Source organism: Falco biarmicus, chromosome 15 (genome assembly GCF_023638135.1).
Source record: "Falco biarmicus isolate bFalBia1 chromosome 15, bFalBia1.pri, whole genome shotgun sequence".
NCBI classification, from domain to species: Eukaryota; Metazoa; Chordata; class Aves; order Falconiformes; family Falconidae; genus Falco; species Falco biarmicus.
The window spans coordinates 12,714,858-12,738,105 of record NC_079302.1 but is presented as its reverse complement, the minus strand read 5'-3'; the positions used below and the strand labels follow the sequence as shown (position 1 = coordinate 12,738,105).

General features: G+C 36.3%; 1 protein-coding gene across 2 annotated transcripts in view; it reads right to left on the bottom strand.

Annotated features, from left to right (window-relative positions):
- CEP89 (centrosomal protein 89) overlaps positions 1-23,248 on the bottom strand; it is a 35,481-nt gene that overhangs the window by 4,435 nt on the left and 7,798 nt on the right. For both annotated transcript variants that reach the window (XM_056360911.1, XM_056360912.1), the window contains exons 7-18: positions 22,984-23,038; positions 21,442-21,660; positions 21,031-21,173; positions 20,611-20,661; positions 19,432-19,515; positions 18,458-18,565; positions 17,172-17,283; positions 15,362-15,542; positions 14,282-14,449; positions 13,490-13,631; positions 10,580-10,669; positions 2,920-3,089 (exon numbers count right to left, since the gene is read on the bottom strand). In XM_056360911.1, the coding sequence (XP_056216886.1) occupies positions 2,920-3,089; positions 10,580-10,669; positions 13,490-13,631; positions 14,282-14,449; positions 15,362-15,542; positions 17,172-17,283; positions 18,458-18,565; positions 19,432-19,515; positions 20,611-20,661; positions 21,031-21,173; positions 21,442-21,660; positions 22,984-23,038 (1,523 nt within the window). The remainder of the gene's footprint in view (positions 1-2,919; positions 3,090-10,579; positions 10,670-13,489; positions 13,632-14,281; positions 14,450-15,361; positions 15,543-17,171; positions 17,284-18,457; positions 18,566-19,431; positions 19,516-20,610; positions 20,662-21,030; positions 21,174-21,441; positions 21,661-22,983; positions 23,039-23,248) is intronic.

Below are 23,248 nucleotides of genomic sequence, written 5' to 3'. Positions count from 1 at the left end.
TATCTATATGCATTTCTTCTTGAAAACCAGGTGGAAAAATGCTGCTCCCTTGGACGCAATGAGTAAGTAGTACAGCCCCTGATTTTTGTCTTAAGGTGAAAGATGCTGCAGGAGGGGACAAATTTTCAAAGGAAAGCCACCTTCCTTCTGTTTTATGAAGCCCATGTCAGTTTGGATGTAGACTTGTTAAAAACAGAACGGTGAGAGAAGAAACAAAAATGAGGAAGCACATGTATATCACTATCATGTCTAAAAAACCATTCCTTCTGACGCTTGACCATGCGTGATCTGCAGCTACTCTACCTCTGGGCACCTTGTAACTGCGTGATGTGCCATGGCAAGGGGGTCCTGACCTGCTATCGGGCAGGTTTGCTGCAGTCCCGGTCAGATTAGTAAGGCGGGGCTGCTTCTCTCTGATGCCCTGTCTTGCCAAAAGAAGGATGCTGTTTCCAGAGCTGAAGTGGTATCTTCCTTTGTTGTACAAGAAAGCTTACCACCAACAATAGATTTGGTAAACTTTTATAATAAAGACTTGTACGGCAGTAGCTAAGTCAAACTTGCTATGATTCTGGAACACTGCTATTATAAAACTAAATGGAAAAGCAAAAATAATTACATGAAAAAGTTTTTTGTCTTCACCTACTTACAGTGCTTTTGCAGTCAAAGGCAGACTGACTGTGGTCAGTGCCTTTAAAATAGCTTAATTAGTTTTACAGTCTTCCTAAAGAGAATTGTAACTTGAGTAAAATACAAAATCAGCTATCTAGATAGTCAACATACCTTCAGCTAAATTTTAAATTAAACTGGCTTTCTTGCTTAAAACGTGACTTGCTACTTTGATCTGCATTACTTAACATTGAAATCGGAGAATCTAATATACAATATATTTATTGTATGTGCTTACCTTAATGTTTATATAGGTATATTGAATTTAAATGTTATGAGCTAGACAGTTTTCTGGATTATAAATTTACTTGGTAAACAGAGCTAGTGTACATGTAAATGTCTGGTACTGTCCTGGCACTAGTGCCTCGGGCTGCCAAGCTACGCATCTAAGCTACAACTCATTTTCCCTTCCTTACTCCTGTGACTGTGTGGAGGGAAAGGAGGGAGGAAATAGTAAGCCTTATAAAACCAGAAATACACAAACCTGACAAAAATACATGTTTCATTTCTGGCAGACAGGCGTAACAGAGTACACGTGTACTTGGATTACCTTGGGAAACTGTATTACCACGGTACTTGAGATAGATAAAGGAACGTGAGGAACCTAATGGTTTATATGAACAGTATCAGCCACGGTGTTAGCTGGTTTTATTGCTTTTGTTTTCTAAGAATAAAACCACATTATTTCTTATTTAAGTGTAGAATTTAGCTGACTTATCACTGACATTTCATTTTAGTGGATAATGTGATGAATCAAAATACAACTTGAAAGATGAACATTATTTTTTTTTTCCTTTCAGAGTTGTGTTCATTACGTTACACTCTAATAACCACTGCTAAGGCTTAACTACCACCAGCAAAAGGCAGTCACCAGTTACACTGTTCATTAATGGAGGAGACTACAGAAACACAAGACAACCCTTTCTGAGGCTCAGCTCGTGCTTGTTTCCATAAACCATTTTTCTTCATCATCATGCTGTTAAATGGACTACTGTGTTGCAGTTCCAGGTACAGATCTTGCTCCTTAATTATTAATTTTGTAAGTATTAATTTTGTGTGCTTACTGAAGAAAAAATGAGTCAACTGGGACTGAAGAGGAAAAAGTGATTTAGTATACTATATGGAAAGTGTAACAGATTATTTGACAGAGCTGTTGTTACATCATCTCATTTACCTAGTTTGGGGCTAGAAAGGTTAATTTTGAATGATCCATATTACGGGATTACGAAGTATTGAACTACATTGGAAAAAAAAAATCCTCTTCATTTAGCTAGCTGTTCTTTACCGTAAAAAAGATTGTAACATGAGCCCAGAGGTATGAAAGGCATTTAATTAGTTAAAAATCCTAAATAACTATTTCCAGAGAAATGTGGAATAGTCAAAATACTGTTTTCTCCTGCAGATTTCAGAGATCAGTGGAATGTTCATTGTACAGTTCCCAGCTACTCACACCTGTTTATGAGCACTGTATAAAGTCACTGAGAGGAACTGTGCTGACATAAGGTAGATGATATCAAGCCCTATTTTTTCTATTGTCTTTAAATCTGTTATTTCACAATGGGAGAGATGAGTTGCAAAATGATTGCTTAATTACCTCTTCAGCTGTAAAAAGCTTTTCCTTTATGCTGATCACCTGAATGTGCTATGAAACTTTCCACTGCCAGAGGGGAAAAAAACATTTAAATGACACTATATCAAAAGGGTATTTCAGCACTGCCAGTCATAATCTTGTATAAATCTGTTAAATTATCTTTTCTTCTTTTTATTCTGCGTGTAGCCAATCTTAAGTCGCTTACTAACAGAACAGTAAGGTAGATTCAAAAGGATCACATCATATGCATACTCATTACCTTCCTTTAATTTCCTACTATTCTGAAAACTGTTGAGGGGTGTAGAAAGTGTTCAGCCGTTAGTAGAAGATGCTATTAAATAGTTAACATATATCCTGATGATTTATAGACCCCCAAATCATCAAAGACTAGTCTCAAACTGATATTCTTCTTAGAAGTCTTAAGAACAGCAGTACTACTCCAGAATAAACTCCTTCAAAGGGTCTTTCTTAGAGCTGGGAATTAAGAGGAGTGTTCCAGCATTTTCAGTATAGCTAAAACCTGAGTGAGTAAAGACACCCGGAATATACCATAAGAGGCCCTGATGAAAAGCAAGAGGTCGGAGCCGTGGGCAGTTGCCTCCCCCCACGGCCCTTTTACCCATCAGATCTTACGGGATCGCTCCTGCCTGTGACTGACTTACTTCTGCCGCTGCATCACCTCCTCAAGGGCTTCCTGTTTGTCTTGCAGCAGACCCCGGAGGCGCTTAATTTCTTGCTGGTACTCAGCCGTCTTCCCCGCAAACTCTTTCTCCTGCTCAGTCATCTTCAGACTAATATCTTCAAGCTTCCCAGCTGCTTTCTTTTTATATATCTGTAAAGGTTAAAGATAATAGGAAACATGTGTTTATAGGAGAAATAAGGACAACTCACTCCCAACAAAAGAAATAGCTAGAGATACTAATTTGCAGTTTAATCTTTACATCAGTGCTGCCTTGCTTAAGTATGTCAGGTAGGTTGCATTGTGGGTTTTTTTTAACCCGGTTGTTAATTTGAAGGTATTACACTCCTACTTCATTCTGCATATAAAACTAGTGTGTACAGTGAATACCATACCCTATGTTTGTCTTACGAGTGAAAAGAATTAGCTGCAAAAAAACGTCTTGTTTTCCAAGGTGCAAAGCTCCACTTCACAGCACATGTTGCTTACCTCTTGTCCAACAGTCATATTTATCAATGCGTACCATGAAAACGTGGGTTTTCTGTTAGCTGTTTAACCTTATTACTAAAAGAAGAGTGTCTTCATGTTTTAAAAACCTTGCCGCTTCACGTAATAGTTCCTTCTGTTCAGTGAAGTGCAAGTGATTTTTTGCTTATTGGTGATAATAACCACAGATATATTGGTCTAATCTCAAAGACAAGAAATCCTTTTTTGTACAAAGCGATTTTGCTTTCTGAAATAACACCTCCATTAAATTACATACAAGGAATTAAAAAATACGGTTTGTGTATTGTTACGCATTTCTACATACTTGCTGCTCCGGACAAACCCAACAGGTATTACCCAGTAAGGTTTTTTTCTCACTATCACAAACAGAATGCGTAAACTGTTATTGTATCTGCAGCGTGTGATGTTTGATACAGGGGACAGGACAGAGTTCTGGGATGGAAGCACCTCCTTCAGTAAAACTGCAAACTATTTAGTGAAGCTTTGAAAATACTTCTATTTACATCTTACTAATACAAAGTTTTATCTAAGGTGTTAACCACTAAGGCTTTATCTTCATCTGAATCAGAGCAGGAAGTTTGAGTATGCCTTTTGGAGGAAGAAAAAAATAAAAGGGCATTTTTAGCTATGTGCTGTAAGCTATATAATTCTTTCCACAAAATGTTTTCTTTTTAGCTCTTGTAAAATAGCTTCGTTTTTAGCTCTTATCATTTTGGAGTTTCATTTTCTGGAGGTAATAGAATAGTGAAAAATAATAATATTTACCTGAAATTTTTACTTTAGTCATTAAATATTTAAGGCTGACTTCCATAGCGTTTTTTTTCCCTAACTCTTCCCTGTCAGTTCTAAGAAAAGAAGTAGAAGCCTGCAAGTTAACCAGTCACATCACTCAACTTCTTAGATTCCCAGAGAAGTCTTCAAAATGCAGAATTAGATGCTTGCACTTGTAATGCTGTAGGAGGACAAAGGTAAACATGTTCCTTCTGAGCTTCTTCGAGGGTTGCTTAGAGCTAACCTGGAGGAAGTGCAGAGCACAGGAAAACAGCTGAACTTGCACCTCTGTCAGTAAATGCCTCCTCCAGCTCCAGACCTGGAACCTGAAATGCCCTTTTCAGGCAGGTGCCTAGAATTATTTCTAAGAACTAGAGAGAACTTCCTCTTTCTTTTAACAGATAAACGTCTAATAAAGAAATCTGCCAATACTGTTGGTGAAATCCCTTTTTTATCTAGTGGTCATTGACTATCCAGCTGCTGGGAGGTCTGCATTTTAAGCTGCACTCTGCCTGAGATTATTCAGGCCTGTGGCTCCTACGTGTCCCATAGCTGCCTCTGGTGGCTTGGCACGCCTGCGCTTCCTTTGCCAGCTGAAGGTGTGTCCCACATGCAGAATGGTTGCAAAATCCATGGGGCACAAAGGGCAACAGTGCACCGTTTTCTGACCTAATGACTAGGGCATGAAAGTAGATACGAGGGACACATAGTTCTGATCTTGCTCTCCTGACTGATTATAACTCAGTCTATTTAAAATGCATAAGCTATCTCAGCAGAACTGCAGCAGGATGGGTGAAGAACATCTAGATTGCTCCATACTCGCCTGTGGGAGCCTGGCCAGGTCACGCTGGTTCCGGGCACACCGACACGTGCAGCTGCTGGCCCTTACGGACCCCTCACAGCATACTACCGCCTTTGACTGGTTCAAGACAGCCTCCTAATAATTTTCTCTGAAGGGAAGCAGGTAGCAGCAAACAGACATGGGGCTGACAAATTTCAGGAATAGGGTGATAACATGTAGTTGAAAGCGGTAATATTTTCTTCTAGAGCTGAAAAGGACAGTCTGCCCAAGGTCACGGCATTCCAGGTATACAGTAAGCCCTCAAGATGAAGAATGATCACAGGCGCAGCAGCTGGTACTGAAGAGGCCATAATTTACACTTTTCTGAAGTAGTTTCAGGAGGGTATACTCCTGGGTACCATAATTCTTTTACACCTGGTGCACTGACTTACAAACTGGAAATTGGAGAATTCTGGGTAAGAGACGCAACAAAATATTTCTACAAATGCAGGCTGCTGGCCATAATACATGTAATGATCTGGTCCCAAGATCCTTGTTGAGGCAACAAAGCTATTTTCTGTCAGTCCTGTATTGTTTTTCTCCTGTCCTTTACCAGTAAAAATCAGTATTCCTTCCAAAAGAGATCAAAGTACCACCTAAGAAAATTGTCTCGCTGTCTCTATAGAAAGCGTTAGAATTCTGATCCTGACAGAACAACCCTGTAATGACACTTGGATGAGTGGCAGAGTACACAAATGATCTACCTGTAAGTTCACAGTTACGACTGAGTAGAGAAGTATGAGGCAACTGAAACTGTCTCGGATAAAAGCCTGAGTAAATTTGGGCATGTCTGTCTGTCCTGTGCATGTAGATCATCTCAGGTGCGTGAAAAGAAAACGTGAGGGAAAGAATACTTGTTTGTAATGGTGTTTTCTTAGCAGCAAGATGAATGTCTTTCCTTGAAATTTTGGTTATAATTCCTGTTTTCTATGCAAAACCTGTTAACCCTGGGGAATAAGCTACCTAGTACTCCAAACAGTGACACATGTTTACATTTGTTTAGGGATTGATTCTTTGTGTACTTCAGCTAAAGTCACAGTATCTGAAAGATCTTGACCGTGTCCCAAAATGAAGGGAAAATAGGTGTTGCAGTATTATATGCTGTACTACCTAGGCCCTTGCATTTCCAAATAGGTAATTTGGGACAAAAATACCAGTGCATGTTGTGTCAGATGTTATCCTGCCTGACAATTGAGAAACCTGGAAAAAAGTAGTTCTCTGGGGTTTTTGTTTGGTTGCTTTCGCTCCGAGTCTGCATGTAAAGAGAAGGACACAGCCACCTGTATTGATAACACTGGTGAGATGAATAGGTGCAAGGGGGACTGACTTTAACCCCGTGCCTCTGGCAATTTTCTATATGATAAGAATTAGGACAGAAGGGTTGATTTGCTATTCTCATGTGCTTCTTCAGAGATCTTCCTTTTTTCAATTCTGATTACAATCTATAAGACAGACATAAAATTTAAAAGGTTTAAATAAAATTATCTGCTATTATATGACGGTCATGATGCAAAGAATAAATTTGTGCATCTCCTCAAGAGACAGAACCCTTGCCTCTGCCCTGTCTCAAGTTCCCCCCTACATTAGCAAGTGACGTCCTGAAGTTAGAAGCCATGTTTCATTAGGTCTGTTGTATCCAAGACTGAGACCAGATGTGGTTTAGAAAATGTTTATGGAAAAATTCCAGGAAGGTGGATCCTTTTCTAGGTAGGTACTGAATGACTGCTTAGAATAAGCCTCAATCCAAACAGTTTCAAATGGCTAGATGGATGTTTTATGATGACAAAATGAATACAGCCTTAAGAACAAAGTGTATCTTCTAAAGGTTAAATGCAAAAAAAGCCAACAAAACAACCCATCAAGACAGTAACTGCTATGCTAACCTTTCATTCTGAAATTGTTTGGAGGAAAAAAGGAAGCAAGGTATATTTTAACCATTTTTTTGTTTCTTTTTAGTACTTACAAGCTGCTCTATGCATAATAATTTGCTGGTTCTGTATTGATGTTTAATTCAATAGAACAGTTCATTTGGAAAGGACCTATAATGATGAGGCAAAAGCAGATCTAAGTGTATCATTTCACTTCCGTCATAAAGAGAGTCATGTGTCAAGGACTCTTACAATTATTGCTGACAGCATATATCAAATCCTAAACGCAATATTGATTATACGGGTTTTATACATAGCTTCCTTGGCTGTATCTTCTCCAGGGAGAAGATACAAATTAGTAAGTACTGTTAGTAAGTACTGTTTTCCCTTCCTGCCAGAAGACTGATTAGATACTGCCAAAACAGAGTTTAAAAAAAAAATAAACAATCAATTCTAATGCTTTCTACTCCAGTCTTATTAAAAAGTGCATGGAGCAGATGTTAAATAATTAAGTTGCCCTTCGCAACTGATGTCTGTATAAATAAAAAGAGGAGAAATCCTGCTTTTTATAAATCTACAGAAGATAGATTTAGAGAGCCAACCATGAGAAACTATGTAGTGAAATTGAAAACATTTTAGTGGGCCAGGCCTATGCTTAGAATAATGAAAGCAAGACAGCTAACCATCTCTTAGATGTTCTGAGGTGTTTAGACTTCTCAGTGAAAAATGAGAAAAACCTCAAGTGCACTTCACCCTTCTCCTTTGAGTTTTGTTCACTTTGACTTGATGTGAAAATAAGGGGCAAACTGCATGTGGTTAACCAGTTTAAAATACGTAACAAAGAGGTGTATATAAACATTGACATGGTTTGGGGTTTTATTTTAGCAATAACCTGTTATTTAGCTTTAAAGATCTTCACGGTGATTCTGTGTTTTAATAACATATCTGCCAGGTCTTGATTTATTTTGAGACTTCCAAATGTAAAACCACCACAGGATTTTTGTTCATTTACTTTCTCCCAAAGAATTCATTAAAAGGCAGAATTCCAGACCAGAAGACCAGATCAAAGTGATCTAAAGGGAATGGAATTGCCAGCTTTTTCATCAGCCGCTGTCTGTGGGGTATGTGCCCTGTGTTTCCAGTGAAGAATGGCTGTGTTCCCACCCAGCCTTCCTTCTTTCCTCCCCTCAAATAACATTGGCAGCGATGTGGAAGAAGCCCCAGAGAATCTTGACGCACGTGCAGTGCATCTGACCTGTAACATAGCTCTGGATGAGCACGTGCCTGCTGAGACAGGAGGCAACAAATTTACCCCAAGGTAAACCTAAGATACCTGTCTATATCTAAAAAGTAGAAAATACAGACTCACATGGGAGGCGCTTGTAACTCAAACCTATAGGCTAGAAGCTTTTCTCTCATAACTCAAGGAATATATGCTCTAACTCATATGATATAATTTGTATTTCTTATCTTGTATCTCGCTGAAATTGCTGAAGATGGCTAAAAGCCAATGGAAAACACCCTCTAAGATAAGGAATAGTGTAATGCTCACGTTACCAATAGTTGTATCACTCTTTCAGAAAAATGAATGCATTTTAAATACTATTATCACTGGAGACAGATTATATCTAAATACCTCATAAGAGGTTTATCCTGTAACTCAACATACAGGGCAGTTACCCAATTTGTGATATCCTGAAGCAGCTGATAGCAGCATTCCTCCAGCTGATACAACCAGCCTACTGAGACCTCCAACCTATCTCACTCAACCGAGCAGGAAGCATGTACCCTTAACGTGAGCTGCTGTTTAAGTTTCAGGGCTGTTAGAACTGTGCATGAGCTGGGGAGGCAAACATGTATTTTGCAAGTGAAGAATCCTTTTGCCTTCTCACATTCACCTGAAGTTTTTATCAGCAGCACCTGAAAAATCGGTGTGCGATATGACCTGGCCTGTTTGAGGAACTGCATTATATATTGGGATTGAAAAAGCCTTGTGACTAAAAAGAACCAAACTAAAAACTTGACAGTGTATTTAGACTTATTAAAAATACTTCTTTTATCCATAAAAGAAAAGAATCCCTGTAACTTTCCATAAATCACTGAAAAGAACAAATGTAAAAAGCTTCTATTTAGAAAAGTTGATTACCTGACTGGAGGTGTTTAAGGTATTAAGGTGTTTTCAGCAAAAAAATACACGATATGAGCTTTTAGCGAGGTTCAATTAATATAACTAAGAAGTATTAAGGTGTTTTGTGACTGGTTAAGCCCTCTGCTTTACTGACAAAAATTAAGAACAAAAGTAGTTTTACAAGTAGGTTAGTCTTACTTTTCCTAAATAGAAACAGCAATATTTAAGAACTTTACTTACGGGCTGTTTTTTCTAGTTCCCATTAACAGTTGATGCGTTAAGAAGGACTTTTTTTATGTAGTTTTGGTTTGCACTTAAAATGCACAGCATGTGCTGCATGCAAGTTTTCTTAATTCTATGCAAGTCTCTTTATCCCTTAGAGTAGTCACAGCTCTATTAAGTTATAGAAAATACATATTTAAGGAGAATATAAGCCCCTGTCTTTGTAGGGGTGATGTTTAATAAATTCAGATAGACATGAATGAGGGTGAAAATAGCTAAAACTATTCTGTAGCTGTATTAGTATAATTAGAATGATCTTATGGTGGTGTTTCATGCATTTAGGTATTTTATGAAGGGTTCCTTTGCAGATTTTAGCTATTATTCAGCTGACTGCTCTCTCACCTGCAATTTGGTTTATTTTCTTTGTTGCTAATTCCTGGGTTATGTTGATCCTTACAAGGAAAGTGCAGAAGGAACTGGTCTCTGTTAACGTGGTGGTGCACGTTTGTGTCATTTGATTTAGGAATAGCAGCATCGGTCTGGACTGGAAAAGTACCATGTATGGAAACTCTGCTTTAAGGCAAACTGCACAAACAGCTTTTGAAAGTAGTATATATTACTTGTTATATATAGAAACCAATATACCGGATATCCTTCTCCTTCCTTTTTTGAGTTTACAGTAAAAACCAATTACATTAGTGCCAAAAATGCTAAAACTTAAGTTTCAAATGTATTTCACACTATATGCCGTTATATGGCAATCACACACTATGCCTTGTATTGGTTTAGACGGTTGTAAAGATAACCCATAATGTATTCTCTAATTAGGCTAGATGTTTGACCATCCTCTCCATTTCTAAACCTCCTACCCTACAGCCATATGAAAGTACTTGATAACTGTACACTTGAGATATATTTTTCATTCTTCCAAATCTAATGGTAATGGACTTCAAGTTGAAGCATTAGTACAGCCTCAAAAAAAAAAAAGTAGGAGAGAGAATAACTGGGTTACACTACAGAGCAGAAATAAAATACAAATCAAGTATAATTTTAAATTATTTTTACATTTAGTCAGAATTCTCCAGGTAAGGATGTATATGTGATGTCCTGGCAAACATGCAATGTACAAATACAATGGAAAAATGTGTTCATGGAAACCATAATGATGATCTATTTTGCTTTTTGAAAATTATTTATAAAACGATCCAGGTCTTTAACAAAAACACTGACAAAGATTAACTACTGACTTTTCTCATTAAAAATCTAAAATACTTCACATAATATTTAGCTTAGAAACACTGCTTACCTTAACTTTTTCTTCTAATCTTCCTAAGCGGAGAGTACCTTCTACTACTTTGTTGAGAACACCATTATTCTCATTTTCCAAAAATTTGGCCTGCAAACATACAGTATAAAGGTAATCATCAGACAGGGCAGACAGAATACATTCCCTAAGGAAGACAAAGCTATTCTGTTTTAAGCTCCAATAGTCTGAAGAACCAAGACGGAATAAGAATCCTGAAAATTATTCTAATAATGGCTAATTAATAATGTGTCAACTGACTGCAAATACTATGTCAGTAACAAAATAATAAGCTGGAACAGTTTTATTCTGAAAGGATCATAACTACTCATACTGTAAAACAAACCAATTCTGAATCTTTTTCTACAGATGTATATAAGCCTACCTAAGCATCCCATGTGTATGAGTGAGACTCGTGCTTCTGGGCCAGATGTAGGAGCCTGCTCTCAGAAGATCCCTTGAAATCAACAGGGATTCAGGCAAGGAATCTGGCTTGGCTTATGAATGGTTGCTGCCTTATGACTGTTTATATCATTTCATAAGCATTACGTTCTCTCTCAGATATAAAAAGTAAACCAAACAAAAATTGCGTAAGCTGTAAGCACTAAAATACTTTCAAAACTTTAAGAGGTTTCAACTGTTAAATCCACTGAAAGCATTCAAGAGAGAAATAACTAGGTTTTAGAATCAGCAATGTCTGACCACCTTCAACTCCCTGCATCGCTCCAGAGACACAGCTTCTTTCACAGAAATCAAAGTGAATAGCATCACCGGGGTCTGAGAGCTTCCTGCTCAGTCAGTGACATTTTGATTTACTGTGTGGTAGCTGATTCATACAACACAATAGAAGAATCGTTTTGACAGCTGCTAACTCAGGATTACAGTTATCATCAGCGTTACACTATCAAAACTGTTTCAAATAAATTTTTTGCTCTTCTATTGACTGGATTTATCAGTAGATTGTCACTATTTCTGGAAATAGTAAAGTTAAGACTCCGTTTATTTTTGTGGAGATGTGGTTACTATGGAGATTTTTTAAAAAAATCCTCATTAAGAAAGAATTTAGGCTAATTTATTACAGTGCCGTACCCTTTCTGCTCTCCCTGTTCTTCTGGATTAATTCTGCATAAAATGAATTTCAACTCTTCAATTAGTGAATTAAAAAAGACTAAGGCTAGGGTAACAGCAGTAGCTGAACTGAGTAAATAAACCTGACATTAATGATAATACATTTTAAAATATATGTCGTGCGCAGTAGCACCTCTTCCTAATATTAGGGTCTCACTCCCATTAATTATTTTTTTTGCTTTCTAGGCCTTCCAATTAGACAACTTTATCAGATTATTTGACTACAAGATACCTGCAGTCTAGCCTGCCAAGGCAGGCTGTAAGTTCAGCGATTAAAAGTAGGAACAGGTTGTTCTGATTCAGCTCTACCAGGCAGCAAAGTAAACTGGATATTTAAAGGTTTTACTGATGCTAGACTATCTCAGTAGAAAAGTTTGTCTCAGAATATCTCTGCTGGCAGCCCAGACACAGAGAATTTGTTAACCAAAAAAAAAAAAAGTCGACTTCTGTTCTGTTTAGTGTCTAAGCCACAAAATTGAGAAATAACAGACAGCAAGTAAGTATCCTTGTCATAAAAGGAATTTTGCATGACAGAACTGGCTTCTAACTGCTGGATCTGTTTATACCTGTCTAAAGACAGCGCAGGCCTGTCTGACTGCACTTCAAGCTGCTTTCCGCAGACCTGCTCTTAGCTTTTTGCACTTGCATAAAACTTGATTTTCTAGTGTGTACTTCCAGGTGCAGGTTTCAGAAGGGAAGAATATGATGTCAAATACTGCATACTTGCAAAGATAGGGTTTACACTGCCTTGTGCTGATTAAAGTTATGTTAAGACATCTTCTGAAACAGGCTTTTTACTGCCAAAAGTATGCTGCACATCTACTGGGGTAATATTAAGCCAAATGACACACCTTGTACTTGCAAGTAATTCTGGACCTCTGTGGTATTTGTAATGTGGTATGCTGAATATTTGGAAGTAGATATACCAGAGAGTGGGAGATAAGAACCAGTTCCTCTCATTCCTAGGAGACATTTATCGTGCCTAGTTTCACAATCCTAAAGTCCAGTTTGCAGCAGACAAGGATTGGAGTTGAGTTGCTATAGTCCTCTTCTAGACTTCGGAATTAACCACTACAATATCTTTTTACACAACACTTTACCAACTAGATGACAACCTTCATCTGCTACTTAAAGCTTTTTGCTTCTGTTGTTCAACAAAGTTTTGTGAAATAGTTTCCAGGACCAATTTGAAGACATAAGTACATAAATGTTCATAAAAGTTCAGTATGTAAAATTTAAATTGCATCCAAGACCTTGCGAAGGAAACAAAGTGTACCTATAAAAAGCCCAGTAACTTCCATGCCAGACACTTCTGCTAAACAGGAAAAAGTCCATACAAATTGCTTGAAGGATAATTGCTTACCTTTAGATTCAGAAATGTGTATTAAAAATTTATGATTGTGTGCTATTTTTCAATACACGTAGCTTCAACATATGAAGCCAATCTCTAAAATCAGGTTAAATTCTTTTACACCTCACCTGTGTGTATATATATGTATATATATACACACACACACATATATTCTATTGCACACCCTAATGATGATGTCAGTTAAGGCTTAATTATGTTATCTCTATAAATTAGGGTAGGTGCTTTTAACTACTCTTCTAGAAAATAATTCTTTGCTGCTCCCATCCCATTTGCAAAAGTTTATTTACATAGCTACGTCATTAAACTGAAAATATAGCTTTTTTGTTAATTCAAACTAACAATAAGTTGTGCCAGTAGGATGATAATTGTGTGAAATATCAATTAAGTCATATTAATTATTTAAAGGTAATTACCACTAAAACAGTATCATCATGTTTCTGAGCCATCTTCTCTGCCAAAACAATGAGGTTTGCTATATAGTGATAGGCTGCAACTTCATTTTCCATTGCTTCCTCCAACTGCAGTTTCCAAAAACCTACTTCTTTCTTTAATTGCCTATAAAATTAACAGAAAAAGGAAAATCTTGAGATTCAAAATTAATAATGACATTAAAAGAACTTGCACTGTATGTGCAAATCAACTCATACAAGTCTCAAACAATCAAATATACTGTTTAAAATACACTGGCTTGAAACATTTCCAATACCAAAGTATTGTTTCTTTTGGGGACTGTTTTTCTTTACAATATGTTGTGTGAATAACAACACTAACAAGGATTCAAAAGAACAATTTGTGCAATGGCTACAAGCTCATATTTCTTTAGAAATGTAACAATAATATTGGTTTTACTTTTTAAAGTATTGTTAGCCCAACTCTGAACCACTCATAAGGTCTTCAAATAGCATAGGACCCTATTTTTCAGGTGAGTACACAAAAAACTAACTGCTATAGCTAACTACTAGCATTAAAGATGTATTCTTAATTTACATGTAGATATATGTTTTCATCCACACTTTTCTATAAAGTTTATTAGCAAAGTTACAGGACAACCAGGCCTTTAGATGTGACAAAGCTGAGTTTAGGAAACATGTTTTTCCTGTAATAGGTAGAAACTACACACTGTGGGATGTCAGTATTTTCACAGATATTTCTGCTGTTATTTTTAGAAAGACAAGTATTTCTATATATTCGTTTTCTTATGTCACCTGTTTATCTTTTGTGTCTTTTCCATCTCAGTTTCCAGGGCCTTGTTGTCAGCCATAAAGTTATTTTTCTCTAAAAGCAGTTTCTTATTTTGAGCTTGCAGTGATGCAATCTTTCCCATTAGGTCTTCCACCTCATGGAACTTTTTCTCCTGCTCCTGTTGTAAACAGCTGCAAAAAACAACAGCATAGAACAGACATCATGTATAGACCTACTTCACTAAAAAAGCTAAGTTATAGTAAGATACCCGTGTTGAAGGTATGGAAATGATACATTGAGAATGCTTAATGTTCCAGCAGTGACATGAAAGAGAGGTGTTACAATCGTATGACGTATCAAGTCATGAATGAAGCATAACAGAAACAAAATTATTCAAATAATTAATCCTGACCGCACTTGAAATGGAATTTAAGTTATAAAAATATTCTATATAGTCCAAATGTATTCCCTTCCTGTTTTTTTTTTTTTAAGGAAATTACTAGCAATGCCAAAAAACAAGGTCTAAGAACTTCTTAGGAAGGCACTGTACCAAGAAACAGTAACTTGCACTATTCTAAGGCTTGAAAGTAAACAAATTTACAGAAGGTCTTTAAAAAAATTTTTACAGACTATGCTGCATGACGCCACTTTTGCGTTTGTTATTTCCATATTGTAAAGACTGGAGAAACTTGGTATTTTTAGTTTACAATTTCAGGATCCTTCAGACATTTTCCTAAAGATGGGGACAAAATAATAAAGTTTTATATACAGTGTTGAGAGAAGAAAATAGATTTGACAAAAGTATTTTTAATGCCGCCGCTTCTACTATTTAAAAAGGTATATAGCAGTACGTACTGTATGGCAGAAACACTTCTACTGCTGTCCCTGTATCTGGGATTTCCTTCTGTAATTTTAATTGCCTACAAAAAGCGAGGCAGTACTTTTGAAACACTTTACCTTTCTTTGTACTTTGGCTGTTACCTTCCTAAATTACCAGCACAAGCTTCCACCCAGCTGCTACCTACACAGTGCTGGGTATGCAGATCTGTTCCTGTGAATACTTTGCAGAATTGTTTCTTGGCACACTATATGTAAACACATACCTTTTCAAATCATTCACTGCAGCAAAGTGCTCCTCTGCTTTTACTGCGCTATTCAGTTTGGCTTTCAGCTCTTCACAAGTAGAAAGTAAAACTTGCAACTGCTTCTGGTACTCTGCTTTCTCTTCTTCTTGACGCTTTGTCTTATCTTCTAAGTTTATTAACTTTCTGGTCAATTTTGAAGCTTTTTGGAGGGAAAAAACCAAAAACAACTGGGTAATGCAGAACTAATTCAATCATCTAGTGAAACTCCAACTGAACCAGTAATATGTTAATTCCTAGGTTTTCGTAGCATTATGTAAAGCACAAAACACACTGACAAATCTGGCGTTAACAGTTTGGATTTTTTTTTTTTTTTGCTCTCAAGTAGTTTGTTTTGAAAAAGTGCCAGAACTTCAAGACTACTTCTTTTCAGGGCTATAAGCTACTTGCTCACTGAAATGTTGTTTTACTCTGCAAAATCCTCTGATTCAGGTTTTAGTAATTCAGGAAAAGAACCTAAAACGAAACATGACTTTTGCAGCCTAATAGGCAAGACAAGCATCTAGAGACTGCCCGCCTAGTTTCTTTTCACTGATCTCCGAGTTTCTCTTGCAGTATGTATTTCAAGCACTGCATACACTGCTGAAACAGTTGTAGGAACTGAATGGAAGATCAGGGCTCTTGTGAGAACTCCAGCAACAGATAAAAAAATCTGTCAGTGTTTACTAGGGATGTTCTGACAATCATACCAGATCAAGCTATTTTGAGATTTAGAAAGAACACCACCTGATTTTGGGGTATTGCCTGGCCTTGGGTATGATGAGTTGTTATTTTCTAAACACAGATAGATATATAGAGATAAAACTCTAAACAAGAAACTCTGAAACTTTTAAAGCAGAAAGGAAAGTAGAATCAGGTGGCAGATGAATAAAAAATTTCAGAATTGGCATTTTGCTGTATAGGTTCCTTTAAGGAAACTGTTCTCATCAGTGGCTTATGTTAATCGCACATAATTAAATGTTTTTCAGAACATCCTAATTATGAATTATGATTCAATTTTGCTTTTTATACTTCACTAAGAAATCTTACAATCAGTTTTGGGATTTGAATCTATAACATGCACGTCCTCTTTCTAATATCCAGTCAGAAGGCTATTGACAAGAAATATCCAGAGGAATCTACTGATGCAAAAAAATAACTATCAGCATAAAAATCTTAGTCAAGAAATAGTATTTGCAGGCAAGTTAAGGAGTATCAAGTGTTCTGAATTCAAGCAAATACAAACGTCTGATAAAAAAGAAATAGAGAACAGATTGTACTTGAAAATGCATGTAAATTTAAGCGGTATCAAATTAAAGTGTAAAAATCAAATACTTCTACTTGTAATTAAATATGTTAAGTGATAAACATTTGTTAAAGCAGGAAATTTAAAACCCCTACAATTTCTAAATTGAACACTTAAAATAAGCAAATAATACCTCACAAATACCAACCTGTAAAGTTTAAAGTGCTCTTAAATTATGAAAATGAGTGTATTGCTGTTTAACAGTTCTTGTCACCTTTATATATATATATATGCTGTAAAGTGTCAATACTGACGTTTCCTTTCAGTGTCAGTTGACATCCAGAGCTTGATCTCATATTAGTGTTACCTGCATTCAGTGATGCTTTGTAGACATATATGAAGTCGAAAAAAAAATAAACCAAAACAAACGACCATCACCCAAAAAAGGCCAAATCAAAAAAACTCCCACAAACAAACAAACAAAAAACCAAACCTGCAGTACCACCTTCAGTGTAGGCCAAATGACTAGCAACTCAGGCACTTTACCTTCTTCAATGTGTTGTCTCTGACTCTCTTTTGCTTTAGCTTGTTGAATATCAAGTTGCTGTATCAACAGACTGTTTTCTTCCAAGGCCAGCTTGGCCTGACCTTGCAGCTGCTGCCTGCAATGACAACCAGATTATAAATAAAATATAATTTAAATATTAACCTATATCCAAAGAAAAATCACAATTGGACTTCTAACAGTGTAAACTTACAAAATTGTATTTGAATCTCTTGGAAAAAAAAAATGCAAACAGTAATACAGTACAAATGTCAGATGTTGCCACATGAATTTACTCATGTTTGATCTTCAAATCAAATGACTGATTTGAATGAATCAGCAAGAGTAGCCTAAACCCAAACAAAGCGTAGCAAAATAGGCTGTTACAGAGGATTTCTGATGACTGTAACTAACAAAACGTCTATCTACTTTGTTTGTGTGTGGCCTGACTGAGATAAAAATGTATCCTATGTTGTATAGGTCTAGATAGGGACAATTTCCCCTACCATTAAATGATAGTCTTAAACAGTCTGCCCTGAAGATTTTTACAAACACAGAAATGGAAATCAGCCTCCACTTGCACCCATGAAAACCTCTATACTCAGCAGCTTGTGAGTTTAGCTGACTGAATTAATTTACTGTGACATTTACTGCAGTGGGCATAAGAGAAAGAAGCAAATGTACATCAGCCCTTACGAACTGGTTAATAGCTAAGCTAGAGTTCATACTGTTTAACCACTTAAGACTCTGCATGTTTTATCTGAATGGATAAATATGAAGTGAAAACTGAATGACAAAATACATTTGTTATTTGTAACAGGAAGGTCAGTGCTGATGTAAGATGCTAAGCATTACCAGCTGAATGAAACAACGGAAGTTTTTTTTCACCCCCATCAACACTATCCAGGTTGGAGTTAAGGTTAAGAAAATGGACTGTGAATCTTACGGAACAAGTCTTTGAAGTATAACAATTTTAAACAAAGATCAAAATAATTTTCCAGGTAAAACTGCGAGTTTCAAGTTGATATCACCAAGATATTTCATCAACAGGCTTAGGCACAAGGAACATCTCCCACACTGCCAAGCTGTATCCTCACCCTCAGCCATGCCTGGTACCATGAGGCTACATTGTGAAACAAAGTTTTTAAAATTGCTGCAGAAGGGGGATTAGGTTGATCAAGACCAACTCGTTTACGTGCTTAACTACAAACCCATGAATGATTATATCAATACAAATAAAAGAGCAGTGCACTGCAACACTGAGCATGAATTAATTTTAGTAATGTACTTGCCATTCTGTAGGGGTAATGAAGTCAGTTTTATTTAATTGCTTATGTAGTTTTTCATTCTCCTTCACCAACTCTTGAACTCGTACTTTAAAATTCTTCATATCCTCCTGAAAGACAAAGGACTCCATATTTAGAGGTAAGGGGGTTTTTTTATTATTTTTGCATCAACAAAACCTTTTAGAAATACACAAACCTGAGTGCCTTCGAACACTTCTGTTAACAGCATATTATCTCACTCCTCACTCATCTTTAATTCAGATACTCATACTTAACTTCTAATCTAGTATTATTTGATTAAAAATAACAGCTATTTGAATTGTGCTACTTCTTTGCTGAGTGTTGTTTGAGTTAAACAAGCTGTAGATCCTTAAAATATGAATTTAAAAACCTGAATTATGGAAATTAATAATGATACTACACATTTTCAGTGTGAATGACATTTAATATAAAACCCTCGGTGTTTTCTGCTTGGTTTTTTTAAAGAAATAAATTATTTTGAAAAGCTATGACAGTTCTACCCTGAAGCAAATCACCATTTTTCAAAGAATCAGAGACAAAAAAATACTTCTAAGAGGAAAAAGAGTACCCATTCCTTAAGTAGATAGAAATAAATATTCTTCTACCACAAAATCCACAAGTCTGTAACTGGAAGAGCAGCTATACAGGGCACTGAATCCCCGTTATGAATGGCCACAGTAAATTCTTTCTACCGCTGACTTTGCTTATGGTTTACTCTATTCAGACAGCACAATTCTAGTACTTGTCAGTGTGGTGGCTGCTTCTACATCTGAACAAGCTGAGAAAAATAAGCAAGCCAAGCAGGATAAGACAGCATAATAATCATGCATGGAAAAGTAAAACAAAGTCTCTTTTAATTTTAGGCAGTAAACAACTTTGACAAACACCTTAAAAAAATTCAGTAATTTATTTCTGCTTTAATGTAGAAGTATATTTTCTTTAAAAGGCAACTTGCCTCGTATTCAAGACTTAATTGTTCCTTTTCTCTTATTCTGTCTTCATATGCCAACAGAAGGGGTGACAAATACTTCATATCCAACTGAAAAAAAAAAAAAATCAAACCATATAAATAAGTTAAAACCATAATCTCAATTGGTTTTACTTCTTCTCCAGCTACATATAGCTAGTTTTAAAAACTATTAAGGGTTTTTGTATACACCTTGCAGACAAAAGTGCAGGACTTATACAAGCATGCAGCCATCATATGCAAAACCGTGCTGCAGAAGCACTTGACAGCACAGCTTTAAAAGCAAGCTTTGGAAAAGGACAAGGTTGGATGCTACACTTGCACACTTCACTAAAAAGCAGCTATTACTTATTACTATATATACTTCTATATTACAGGATATGTAATAGCAGAATGTGGATGCAAATGAACATGAGACCAAACTGAAACACTATAGTGAATACAGTTAACCAAATTTAGCCCAGATTCATTAGTAAGCGGGAAGGAATTTTTACACTCTCAAACCTGCATCTTTAAAACTCAATACATATGATTGGATATTATAGCTAGAAACAGAGCAGGAGGACTTCCCTATTTCTGAATAGTTCCGAATACCAATGAAGAAGGAAAATTTAAGATCCGATTAGCATTTCAAGGAGAAATTGTTTTACATGTTACAAATGCATTCAATTTCACAGACTATTTGCCTTCTCCTTGCCGGAAGTTCACAGGCTACTAGTGGACCCATGACAATTCCCACCATCAGGAATCACTGAAATACGCTATTTTCTTTTAGAATCATGTTAAAAATAATTGCAACATTAACAATTAAGAAGATTAACAATTAAGCAATAGATCTTGAAGCAAACTATATGCTAGACAATACTAAATAAATACAGTATTCATGATTGTCAGGGTAACAGTACTTAATCTGCATTCATTAGTTGAAAGTTGGTGATTGTATGCAGTCTGAAGCTGACTGTAAATTCAACTGGAGCGGCACACATTCATTGTGAAGTTCTGCCTTACATCTTTTTATGCAACAAAAAGAAGTGTTTGTAATACTAGTAGAGTATGTGATAGTTCAGCAGAGTAACTAAGTAATACCCTGAGTACTTTTGTTTCAGTAAAGAAATTCTACTACTTTACCTACAAAGAACAGATAAGTGAAAATAATATTTTACTTACCAGCCATGGCGGTGGTGGTCCATCCATGGGTAAACCTTTCAGGTTTAGACACTAAAGCAGATTTTTAAAAAGATACTGTAAGTACTTCCAGCACCAACTGCTGTCCACTGCAGTCACAATTATTATACCAAACCAGCTCATGTTTCTAATTATGTGTTACATATGTAACACACATTCAACAAAGTCAACAAAATTGGAAGTTCAATATCTTACTAATATAGGAGACAATCTAACTTCTTAGACTTAACATTAGATTTATTGTTAGATTTAATGATAAATACTTATTTTAAATGTCAGGAAAAGTATATGCCACTTGTAAACTCTGTGGCAGCTTAGGAGAAGAGTCTTAAAAACTCAAAGATGAATGAAAGGACAATGGGACATTTCAGTACAAACTCCCTTTGTAACAAAGATTCTCACCTCTTCTTGGGACAACGGCCTGAATTTAGTTTGATAGCGACTTAACTCTACATTTAAACGATGGACTGTCCTTTTCAAAGCATCATTTTCATCTACCAGTTCTTGTACTTGTTTTATGAGAGAAAGTAATTCTGTAGCCTCCTCTATTAAAACAAACATCCAACAAGAAAGATCAATCAAAAATTACTAACAAAAATTATTACATTTCAAACAACCAAGTAATTTTTTTATGATCATGTAAGTATTCTTTGACAATATTTCTACAAATGCAGAAAATACTGTTTGAAAACTACTTATGCATAGATACTTCCTCAAATCAATGAGCGGAAACCTAGTACCGCAGGAACTGCTTGTAAGAAATTACAAAAATCAAACAAGATAACTACAGAATAGCTTATATGCTTCTCCCACCTTCTCTATGTGACTTCTTTGCAACTGCTTTAAGTCTTCTGTTTTCTTGTTCTAGTCTCTGCAGCTGTAACTCCTGTTCTTGCATCTGCCGTTTTGTTCTCTCAGATTGCTGGACCACAACCTGGTATGCCATGCTCAGACAGCAGTTTTCTTGTTCTAGTTCTCTGATTTTTTCTTTAGTCATATTTTCCCACGCTTGCTTTGTCTGAATAGACACATCTGTAATGCCACAGTACAATGTATTTAAATGGTACTCAGACTTGAATACAAGTTTCAGCAAATTATAATCCATTTTTTCTAATATTAGCATTAGATATGAGTGATACTTCATAAAATCAGCTCACGGCTCCCAGAAGATAAGGCCAGAGAAAATGAAAAAGGGGATTTGGAACAAGAGCTATATAGTGGAGTGGCTGCAGGTTCTCATCTTTTCTCTTAGACACTGAAAACATTCCTTTCTTAAAGGGGAAAAAACCCCAAATCAGCAGATCTCCCTTTCCCTAGCATCGGTGACTAGAGAGGTGAGACAGAAATACCTACTGCAGTAAGCAAAATGTATATGCTCTGCATGTAGTAGTCAATCCTCTTGAGCCCTCCTTACTTTAATCCCTGTGTAATGACAGCTTTACCCTCCTTCCCACCAAGCAGGCTTCAATGATCTGTTACTGAATAGAAGTCACTTAACAGTCCTTGCAAAAGTAAAATTTTAGATCATCTGCACAACCGTGGATATACTACTGTAGCATCAGTAATAATGGATCACACTTTCAATTTTTTCTTTTCATGTGTTAGGGCTAACCAGCTTACCTATTAAAATGAAGGCTGAGATTTTACCCTTACTGTCAGACTTTTAAGAGCCAGCATAATCTAAACAGCATACAGGCATGAATATAAATTAGTACAGAACAGTTGCTTAGTATAGCATATATATGAAACACAAGAATTGGTTTTGAAATCCAGAGCTCTCTCTTTGTTATTGATGACATAGCGGCTTCATGTGTTTAGTAACATTTCAGGCGCTTATGGTCACTGTTAACTTCCTGTGAGAAGCTATAAGATACCTGGACAGCACAGAAATACACAAAACCCATGAACTCACAATAGGCACATATCCCACGCATGCAACACACAAAGTTCAGAGGCACTGTGCCTGGAGTTGTCACAGGGATGCAATAACATACAAATAAGGCACATACGAAATATGTTTACTATTTCAGTTGCAATGGAATACTTAACAGTGACATCCTCTAGTGTAAATGAAACTTAAGGGATTGGAGAGTTTAAATTCGTAACATCGCTTCACAGTCGTTTATTTAAGACTTTATTTTCCAACCTGAGTGATGTTTGAAAACAAGTCTAAAACACCTAACATAAAAAGCCTGATATCATCACAGGCACTCAGCACTTTCATTTCCTGTACAGGAGAAATACTTTCCCCCGTGCATCAGGCTTAGAGAATACAAGCAGGAAAATGTATTTTATATACATATGCATATTATTAAAGTGAAGATTATAGTAAAGTCATAGAAAAATCAGAAGTACCTGGGGATGGCGGAGGCTTTCCACATATCAGATTTTCAGCTAATGATTTTTTTTCCTAGCAGAGAAATAAAAAATGAGATCTGCTTTAACAATTATTTTTTCCTGAAGTACTCTGAACAGCATCACTGTTGGAGAACTTAAGAAACAGAACTTTTGAAACAGTTTCTTTTATATCAACAAAATTTAAGGTTGGATTCAGTACTGACAATACACAACTTGTCATTTACCCATCTTTGCATCACTTTGTCACTTATCACTGCCATCA